We start from the raw sequence: 10554 nt of genomic DNA, 5'->3' as shown, positions 1-10554 counted from the left end.
TTTGTTGGCGAACCTAGTGTGAATGTAACTACTGCATGAGTATCACGCATGAGCGACCAGCCAATTGACCGGAACGATAGTCAAGACACGGGCTCATTCTACTCAATCAGAGGCGGCGAACACATGTAGGCTCCGAACGATCGCAAAAGCAATTCATTTCACTTTCAGGTGCCTTATAATTATTCCAGCGATGGAGGTTGCGCCTTTGACTTTGCATAATATGTCGAGATATTTAAACCTTTTAGCTGAAGCGAAAAGTTGCTTATGAAAGAAAACCTAAGGAACCAGAGTTTGCCATTTACGTACACTTTCAGGTTTAAAAATGGAATTGCGACAGCATTGTTTAACATCGGCACCCCTATGGGCAGCGTCACATTCGCTTTTCATAGGAAGCGTAAGGACGAGAATGACGAGGTTTTGGCACTAACAAATTATTGGGGCCAATCAACTGCTATCAGGCTCACTGATCCGGATGAGACCACACAGCCTGAATTTACCTCCTTTACCAATTGCTCCGAGCTCGAGTGAAAGGAAAATCAACGCGGACAATGGGATGTAGCTTCAGAGTCAATTCGATAGTTTGCGATATCGGGAGAAACAATTCTTTCCATACTGGGCGGAGGGCTCATAGCGTTAATTCTAAATTGACCATTGCATTTACTATCCTCAAGCTATGTTTTCATAATGAAGACCTATTATCGTAAGCAATGTAGAGACTAGGGAGATAATACATAATTAGTAACTAAATTATTACAATTTACTGAGTGGCTGTAAAACGTAATCAATACACGCTTCTTAGTGCCTTATAAGTAAGAAGAGCTGTGATAGATTCATCAATAGATTAAGGGGTAAGTTAGGATCGAAAGTCGCGCCTTACTGCTAGCTACGTAAGCAGAACAGGGACGATCCATATATTAGTATGATGGAATGTGAACAGAGTTTCGAGAAGCGAAATGTTAAATCATATATTAATAGTAAGCAAATTAGCTTTTTAGTCACTTTACTTACTAACGAGAGCATAATCTGAATTAGGATCCAGAATCGGCTGTCCTACCTCGAAGCTTCTTATTTGAACTAAGAAATGATCGTAGTAGCCCGACTATAAGGTTCAAATGCCCCGGGAAGTTTCTGAGGGGTACGATTATACTGAAGTAGCTTTCCGATATTATTATAGTTTAGCTAGCATTAAGTTTCACGCCGACATGTCCGAGTTAACCTTAGCCCTGAACCTCGAATCATTTATAGCTTAACTAATACGAAGTCGTGTTTCAGGTCATAAAGCCAAACTATAACACTTGTACTTATTATGAAAGCTCTCTCTCTATCTATATAAAGGTCCCCCCCCTTCACGTTATTCTCACTTCTTTTCCTCACCCACTACAGCTTCAGTCTAGTCTTCCTATCAGCTTGCAAAGTCTACACTTAAAAAAACCACACCCAAAACCTCACAATGAAGACGTTCACTCTCGCCGCTGTCATTAGCCTTGTTGCTACTTCGATGGCTTGCCTCGACCCCATCTATCCTGGCGCGAAGGGTTTCTCGAACATCGGATCCGACGCTAAGACCTTTACGCCTGGTAACAAGGCTTATCCCCTCAAGTTTGCAAACCTCGCTACGCTTACCGTTGCCATCAAGGGCAGCCCGGAAAATGTCGATCTTGTCGTGGAGCCTATCCACTACAAAAAGCTTGATATTAAGATCACTCAGACGGATAATTCTGGCAAACCCATCCTTCAGTGGCACTTGAATGGCCAGGGCACGACGTTGAAGGAGTGCCTGGATATTAGCAAACACGGTCATGGGGGCAAGTTCTACACCGAGATTGAGGAGAAGAACTAAGGCGTAGCACTGTTGATGGGTCGGTGCATCTGAAGGCTCTATAGTTTTTATCCGGGGGGTGCTTAGATTTAGATACAGAGCCTCAACGGTTTCTATAGTCTATTATGAAGATGCCTGATTTACGAAACCTCCGTTCATATCTAGTTTGCATGACTCTTAAGAAAGAACACGACAAGGCTCATTCCATGGCCTTTTGATTTGACCTCATAGCACGTAAGACCCAAACTACCTGGGAGTCAGCACTAATTCATCGGAACCTTACTTTAGTACTTACGGGAGGCGAAAGCCGCAATGTACGCCAGGCCGGCTAGAAGTTGGACGCCGAGGTAGCTATCACCGCCCCGTCCTTGCCCCTTGATAGCGAGAGCAATGGGCTGGGCAAGAAGAGTTGGTATAGAGAGAACTGTCCAGAAGATAGAAAGCGCCGACGGAAGGAGTGGAAGCCCGACGACTTCAGCGCCCACAGCCGCCACCGTGGGCCAAAGACAGCCGGCTAGAGCACCACAAAGCGCGTAAACGATGAGACCGGCGAAGTACTTTCCGGCAAAAACCCAAATGAATAACGTTGTTAAACCAGCAAGTAAGGTACTGATTCCGGCGACGTTGAAGCGGCCCCATCGATCATTCGACAGGCCTATAATGGGATGGCCAATACCCTGCCCGACTGCAGTTTGTCAGCGTCTTCCGCATAGTCATATTATTGATTGGCATTCTCACGATTCATAAGGGCCGCGGCCAGGGATGCCTGACTCGTTGTAAACCCTACACTCTGGCCGAAGTCGGCGAGAGAGAAGATAACAATGGTGTAGCCGATTAGGCTGAAAAATCCCCACGACAAGAAAAGAAGATAATCTTTCCTTTTGAGTAGCGCCCAACGAAATGCAGAGAGTACTGTACCGACGCTTTTGTTTCTATCGCGCAGAGAATGCAGCAAAGGCCGTTGACGACAAGTGTTAAAATGGCAAGAATACGAAATGTCCAAGCCAAGCCGACACTTTGAATGGCCGCGTTTGTGGCGAGAGAATATGTCAAGCCACCAAAACCTGAACCACAGGTTGATAATGAGTTTGCAAATGATCGGCGTTTGTCGAAGTATTGGGAGATGATCGATACTGTAGAGTTAAAAGATAACCCGACGCCTAGACCGAAGAAGACGCCCTGCGTAAGCACGAGGTGCCATATCTGGGATTGGAATGAGGCGCCCAACAGAGCACTGGTCTGGATGATGACTCCCAGCGCCAGTGTAGATCTGGATCCGAATGAGCGGACTGACAGAGTGACAGGGGTGCAGTCATGAGAGCTGGCAGCGTCAGAGATAAAATGATCGAGTACTACCTCAGATCTGACATACCGAGAGCAAAAAGCAAGCCCGCCCAATGAAACGCAAAACCGATCCGGACTCGTGTTGCTGAAATGAACTCGACTTTAAATAATACGCAAGAAAAGACGGCGAAGGACTGTGATTCCACCGTGAGTCAGGTTGGCATAGTCTTCTGCTGGGCTATGCATCCCTACCGCATTCAGGCCCCAGGTGTGCATGTTGATGAACGCTACGCACATGACGATGACCCTGATCCTCAATCAGCAAGAAGTTAAAATCTTGTATAAATAACCATACCATCCATAACCACCCTCCTGAAACTCTTTCTTAGAGGTTTCGACACCGTCTGCATGGAACTGAGGCTTATCTGTAGTCGCTTCATTGACGGCCAATACGCCGTGACGAACCTGCATGTCATTTGGCGCCATACTGCAAGAATTAGGTATCATGCGATCAGTGATAAGGAGAAACGATAGGTGACCTCGCCAATGGAGCTGCCCGCATGATGATGTGTTCTGGGCAAGGTTTTGTTCTCACGCGAAATTTTCATGTTGGCTGCTGGCTTGCGACCTTCCTAAAATGGGCTCACGAACCCAAAAGGGGCCGCCGCTGCGGGGCACATAACGGGCGCAACCGGCCGGCCGGCTTGTGGGTCGGAGGCAGCCCCCGTTCGCTTTATGCATCTAGCTGGCCATCTTGAGAACAGTTTGTCGCTAGAAAGGCAGCATATAATCTCCCCGCCAGACACCGCGATGACATCCAAAGATTCATGCCGACTCATGAACTTAAGCCCACTAGTATAAGATTCATTAAAAGCGCTTGCCAGCCCTCTATGTACTGTCTGCTCAAGGCAGTCACGGCTGATCATGAGTGATAGACGACCATGAAGGGGTATTCAGGTTTCGGAATGCACGAACAGATCAATTTGGTCGAGGGAACCGTGGGCTTGACGTTTTAAGCTTAGAAGCTCTTTGCAATCGACGGTCGCCGCCGCGGTCGGGGTAATGACCAAGTATACCCGATATTGGAAAGCGGTCAGAGATTCTTTCTATGAGGCCATTGTTATGAACGATCATGAGTACTTCTCGAACCCGGCAATTTTGCTCAGTACCAGAGTTATGAGGCACAAATGAAGGTTCTGTCTGCAATCCATATACATATTGGCCGCGTATTGATTTGTGCTGCAACGTGAAGACTGCTTTGCACTAGCATTATGCTCTTTACTGAGAAGAGCGCATACTGTTTCTTCGTACTTCAAGGGTGGCAATGGTTCAAATTCCAAAAGGAGGGATAGGAGAGAGGTCAAGTCCATATTTTCAGGGTTACGAATACACGCAGAGACTTGGCAGTGTCTTTCCTGAGTCGGTTACCATCAAAGCTGCAATCACCCGGCTCCATTAGTGTTTCCATCAGCCTTGAAACTTTCAGCCTCACTCTTCACTACAGGATCAAGCGATAAACTGTAGATGCCTTGACAGATTTTCCTCAGTCGATTGAATCATCGGGAAAGGCAAAAGAATTCTCAGAGAACTCAATCCTGCCCACCGAGACGTCATTGCCAACTTCAAAAAGACAGGGCTGTGCTGTAAACCTACCATGTAACACACAAACAACCGAAGACAAAAAGTACGGCAGTTTGTTCTAGTCAGACTTCGAATAGGGCCTTCAGTTCCTTTTCCAGTCGCTCTGGAAGGGTTACTTTAGGATGATGGATTGCCAGCTGTATGGCTTTTTGGCTTCGCCGGTAGTACGCTTAATCTGCTGTCATGGATGGGAATTAAGACGCAGGATCCCGAAGGTTCCTCGGGGTCTCCCACACGATAACAGACCCCAGTTCGTGTATACGGAGCAAATATGATTGTTAGCACCTCCCAGCTGCTTGCTTAGGTTCTTCCGGGTCTGATATCTTCGAATCCCAGGGTAAATCTAACGCTGTGTCAACTTGATTCTAATTTGGACCTAGAGCCAAGACCAAGATTCAACCTGTCCGCAGTATTGGCGATTTCAGGCCCACAGGACTCTGTTATCCTTATGTTTAGAGAGCTCATGACTTTTATTCTCAGTCGGCAGCATTCTATCAGGGGATGTTCCCGAACATGAAGCATGTCAGAGTCGAGTCTGTTGGAGGTCAAGGGTCTGAGAAGAAAGGTGTTGTTGCATTAGGAAGCCATTCTGCAGGCAGGAGGGTGCCTGGAACTACCTAAGCTATGGGGGCTGCCAGGGCACAGGCCACCTGGCGACAGGTGGACGACACTGAGTGAATGCCCTGGAAGCCCCAGGCGAAAACCGCCAACAGAGTCTAGTACCTTGGTCGGTCCAATAATGAAGCGACCTTTCACCCAGAGAAATGCCGCCCACCAACGACAATGGAACCAGTCGACCGACATGCCAAGTCATGTACCAATCAAACAGGTCGCTTGCCGCATCCAATCCCCATTCATGCGGGGTAAAGAATTCTGTCGTGTGGGGCTTTCCAAGACATCGTTGCATCAATGCAAACATCCATCCACGCATGACCTCGTTCGTCACAACTCAGACTCAATCCCGCCCCCCCCCGGCCAACCCTCGCCTTGAATCGGGCTGCCCTTAAAGGCGGAAGTCATGATCCTTCCTATTGACGACACAGTGAGAACCGCCGTTTCCGATACGACGCCGAGTCGACACAGGATGTCGTCCCACGGTCTCCAACCAAGGAACCTGCGCCGGATGTGGACCACGGACGAGGATGACAGTCTAAGGGCCATGGTGCAGCGTTATGGGGATGCCCGCGGATCACACAGCCGTTGGAAAGAAATATCCGCCAACTGTCCTGGCCGTACTCCAAAAGACTGTCGCAAACGCTGGTTTCATTCCCTCCATCCATCACTCCGTAAGGGGCGTTGGACAGAACAAGAAGATCGAGTTCTATTAGCAGCTCATGCACGACTCGGACCTGCCTGGCACGACATTGCCCTTATGATTCCAGGCCGGAAAGACGACCAGTGCTCTAAGCGATACAATGAGATCTTAGATCCATCAGCCAAAACCAGGCTCAGGCAGTGGACACACGAGGAAGATAATGTTCTTACAGAAGGCGTCATGTCACTTGGACACAGGTGGTCCGCAATATCTTCTCGACTCAACAAGCGACCACCTCTGACATGCCGCAATCGATGGAGGCATCTATCAGATCCCAGCCGCTCGGGTCGCGCTGCGCTATCAAGCGAAGAAAATAAACCCAATGTCACATTGGAGACCATTGAGTCGCCAGTAACGGATTCCACAGAATGCAACGCGAGGCGGAACACCACGAATCAGAATTCAGTTCACCGCACCAACGTCATTGGTGTTCTTCCTTTTTCTTATAATTCCGAATCGCTGCTTACCGCAGGATTGCGCGAATCGGAATGTCTTGAAAGCTCTGCCTTGGACTTTCAGCAGCTGATAGACGAATACCCGGAGCCTTCGAGCGGTGACCAAAGCATATCTCATGCACCACATTCAAGAGTTACGGATGCTGGGCTTGTCCTCCCAAATCGACTCGAATCATCAGAGCTCACGGCCGGGCCGCAAGAGAGCCTGCATCTTACTACTCGGCATGTCACTGGGAGTATGGCGGCTAACTCGAATATATATTCAGCAGGGGACTTGTGCGCTGCACAATCAGTTTCACTTTCCGAGCTTCAAAGTACCAGTATCCTCCCTCCCACTAATCTGAGTGGGAGTACCTGGAGCTACCAGCATAACTTCGCCGCTGCGGCGGACGGCTCAAATATCCAGATCAGCCATGATCAGAGCTCGTCTGGTTTCACTCATCACCACCACTACCATCATCATTATCATCATCATCACTATCACCACTACCACCCATTACTACCATCAACCAGGTGGTTTAGATCAGCCGAATGCATCGGAAATAGCCACCGATGTTCGGAGTGGTGCAGATTTGAGCGCTATTGTGAGTTGAGATTCGGGGAGAACAATAGTGTTAGCTTAAGGCTTGTGCTATGAAGCGGGCTAAAGAATAGCGATCCAATGTTTTGGCGATCAAGGCAAAAGGTTTGCTCTTCGTAATCAGCATTATCCCAGGTTGGAGAAAGTGACCCCCTTATTGGGGGTTGGCATGAAGATTGCTGTTCAGGGATGAACAACATCGCTTTATACAGCGGTAGGAGACTGATTTTCTACGGCAGTATCGTTAGTCCCGGCTACTTCGCTAGCAAGACGAATGTCTCCTTAATGGCAACCCAGCCGGCCTACCGATCGCTGACATCAGAATACCTCTATGGGCTGTGATGAAATGGGGCCCGCTGGTGTCAGCCGGCAAGATGGACGGGCGAACAGGTAGGGGATTCGTGCTCGTTTGTCTTCGTTCAGAGCCCAGCCCCACAGCTCGAAAGAAGAGGCGACTTAGGAGGCTCGGTGTGTCGAATCTTGTATTGCAAGGTGTCTCCTACTTAAATTTTCTATGCTACAGTTCTGTTTCAGTTCCACAATGTATCTAATATAACTCTGTTCTTGCCCGTTCGGTAACACTTTTGTCTTTCTCTACCTTTTCGCTTATGGTCTGCTTCTCCCACATGGCATAATACTTTCCTCTCAACGCAAGTAAGTCGTCGTGAGTGCCGCATTCGGCGATTTCCCCTTGATGAAGCACAATGATCTGGTCTGATGTCGTGATGGTAGACAGACGGTGTCTACTGGGAGTCAGTTTTGGAACAAAGTTAAACGAGTTGTAGACTGACGCAATTGTTATGGTTGTCCGACCTGATGTGACTTTTTCCAGAGCATCTTGAATCTGTCTCTCGGTATGTGAGTCAAGGGAAGCTGTTGCCTCATCCAACAGCAAAATGCGGGCGTCCTTAAGTATAGCTCTCGCAATGGCAACCTATAGAATTTAGTATGCATTCAATATGAAGGGACCAAGAACTGACCCGCTGGCGTTCTCCCCCAGAGAGCTTCAGCCCGCGCTCCCCGACCTTGGTGTCGTATCCATCAGGGAAGGCGAGAATTCGTTCGTGGATGTTGGCCGCTCTGCACGCCGCGTACACATCGGCCTCTGTGGCTTCAGACTTAGCATAGAGGAGGTTGTACATTATGCTAGCATTGAACAAAACAGTGTCTTGTGGGACAACGCCGATGTTCCAGCGAAGGCTGTCAAGCTTGAGGTCCTTGATGTCGTGTCCATCAACGGTGATGGAGCCACTCGATACGTCATAGAAGCGATAGAGAAGCCGCAGGCAAGTTGATTTGCCACTACCAGATTCCCCCACAATAGCGGTTTTGGTTCCTGGAGCCACAGTAAAGCTGATGCCTTGCAATACAGGCTCACCTTTCTTGGTTTGATACGAAAAACCTACTTCATTAAAGGAAATTGCACCACGAGGTTGAGGCAGCGTGACAGCATCTTTCTTCTCAATAACCCCTGCCGTTTCCTGAAACTACGCGCCAAATTAGCAGCACATCAGTGTTTGAGGGGAGGATAAAATACCAAGTCGAGGAGCCTCTCAGCTTCGATGAGATTATTCTGCAACATGTTGTAGTAGGTTCCAAAGAAGTTGAGGGGACCCTGAAGTTGAACAAAGTAATTGATGAGGCTGACAAAGTCGCCGACAGACTGCTCGCCAATAGAGATTTTGTAAGCAGAGACGCCGACGAGAAGGGCCGTTCCCAGTGTGAAAATTGAGCTTTGTGTGAGATTTAGCCCATTAAGAGACCACTGAACCAAGCGCTCTGCTCGCTGGAAGACGACAACATGTTCTCTGAATCTTTGCGTCTCCCGAGACACTGCACAATTGTGCTGCACCGTCTCGTACGCAAGGATGGCATCCGTCTTGACAGCTTCCATCTCACGCGTCTTTGTCGTCATGTCGCGTCTCTGCCGGCCGCGGTACTTGGCCACGTAGATGGTCAAGAAGATGTAGGACCACATGATGAAGAAGACGATAATGGTGTAAAAAGCGTCGTACTTGATGAAAAAGATGACGCCAGCAACGAAGATGTCAAACACCATCGGAAATACCTGGAAGCAGAAGCTTTCGAGGAAAGTATTGATCGCGGCTCCCCTGCTCAGCGCACTCGTTACCTCGCCGATCTTCTTATTCAGATGAAACTCCAGCGAAAGGCCCAGAACGTGTTCAAAGGCAGCGGTAGATAACCGGCGGAAGAGGGATTGAGACACAGGGATCCAAAGAACGGAGCGAGCTGCGCCAATGGCACCTTGATTCCCCTGCAGGGCGCGGTAGACGACATAAAGTATGATCTCTTTATACGGCAGACGACCCTTTCCCAGTGAGTCCACCAGGACTCCGAGCTGAAGTGGAGCTAGGACGTTGATAGTGCGTTGACAAAGTAGGAGGAGCATGCAGAAGACTACAATTAGTTGATACGTTGGCGAGTCTTTGGGCCTGTGTCTATTAGCGAGGTTGGGCCGAAGGGTTGTCTTTTTACCTACCATAGATACGGGAACAGAACTTTGAAGCCCGCAAAGTAGTCAAGCCAGCCAGTTCCTGACACTTGGGTCCGTTTGGCTGACCTTGATGGCGTGTTTGGGACACTGCCGTAGCCATTGTCATTGCCATTTGCCAGGAGAGACTGCCGCTCATCGGCGGCCGACGCCACATGCAAGGGATAAATCCTGTAGTCCCTAACACACAGAGTTGCAGTCATGAGTACAAGAATCGCAATCCTAGTCAAGCTGAGACCCTCGATACTGTTAACGAAGCCTTTGGATACTCGCAGTGAGTCTTGGCCAGCGGCGAGGGTAGCGGTGATTACAACCTCTGACAATGCACCCACTACCCATGCAAGCCTATGTGGGCTGCCGGGAGACCAAGGCCCCTCCGGATCAGGCAGAAGACCGGACAAGAAGTAAAGTAAGACTCCAACATGGGAAGCCTGCGATCTTTGTCAATAAGACACTCAAAGGCAAGTCTCGGAAGTGGACCAACCAAATACGCGCTGAAGCCGAAGTCAATCCTGCCGTGAAAATCTTGTCGGGTAGCGACCGCTTCTCGCACCACAAGAATAATGCTTGATAGAAGTAGTAAGCCAAGAATCAGTTGAAGGAGCCAGATGACACGCGCGTGTGATCGCTTCAGGCCTTCGATGTCATGCTTGGTGGCCTCGCCTCGAAGCGCGAGGTGACGCGTTTCGCGGTTTCGATTGCGAAAGTATTGAAAGAATTGGGCTCCTAGCAGTGCCACAAACAGGAGACAAGGATACGCATAGAATGCGATTCTGAGCGCCAACTCTGCGCTCGCCATTGCGTAGATTTCTGATGTTTGTCTCATGGGTTCCGAGGTGCTCGTCCGGTATCACTGTCGACGCAGGCTTGGGCATGCCCGAAATTTAAGCAATCATGAGACATGACTAAGCATCTGGTTGGTACTGTGCCCATGACGCATTGACCCAG

The 10554-nt window shown here is 49.0% G+C and overlaps 4 protein-coding genes across 4 annotated transcripts; 1 reads left to right on the top strand and 3 right to left on the bottom strand.

Moving 5' to 3' along the window:
• Window positions 1–1450: 1450 nt before the first annotated feature.
• VDBG_05080 (predicted protein) lies at window positions 1451–1840 on the top strand (the record flags this gene model as incomplete). Its single annotated transcript, XM_003005428.1, has 1 exon — window positions 1451–1840. The coding sequence occupies one exon, from the start codon at window positions 1451–1453 to the stop codon at window positions 1838–1840; it is 390 nt and encodes a 129-aa protein (XP_003005474.1).
• Window positions 1841–2103: 263 nt separating this feature from the next.
• Window positions 2104–2564, bottom strand: VDBG_05079 (conserved hypothetical protein; the record flags this gene model as incomplete). The annotated part of the gene is made up of 2 exons (XM_003005427.1): window positions 2104–2504; window positions 2558–2564. The coding sequence occupies 2 exons, from the start codon at window positions 2562–2564 to the stop codon at window positions 2104–2106; spliced, it is 408 nt and encodes a 135-aa protein (XP_003005473.1).
• A 701-nt stretch (window positions 2565–3265) lies between these two features.
• On the bottom strand, window positions 3266–3574 carry VDBG_05078 (conserved hypothetical protein; the record flags this gene model as incomplete). The annotated part of the gene is made up of 2 exons (XM_003005426.1): window positions 3266–3410; window positions 3459–3574. 2 exons carry the CDS (start codon window positions 3572–3574, stop codon window positions 3266–3268), a joined length of 261 nt encoding a protein of 86 aa, XP_003005472.1.
• A 4865-nt stretch (window positions 3575–8439) lies between these two features.
• On the bottom strand, window positions 8440–9709 carry VDBG_05077 (heavy metal tolerance protein; the record flags this gene model as incomplete). Its single annotated transcript, XM_003005425.1, has 2 exons — window positions 8440–9464; window positions 9595–9709. 2 exons carry the CDS (start codon window positions 9707–9709, stop codon window positions 8605–8607), a joined length of 975 nt encoding a protein of 324 aa, XP_003005471.1.
• Between the last annotated feature and the right edge of the window lie 845 nt (window positions 9710–10554).

This window comes from Verticillium alfalfae, genomic scaffold, assembly GCF_000150825.1.
Source record: "Verticillium alfalfae VaMs.102 supercont1.5 genomic scaffold, whole genome shotgun sequence".
NCBI lineage: Eukaryota > Fungi > Ascomycota > Sordariomycetes > Glomerellales > Plectosphaerellaceae > Verticillium > Verticillium alfalfae.
Note: the sequence above shows the minus strand (reverse complement) of the source record. Positions and strands in the feature narration are given on the sequence as shown.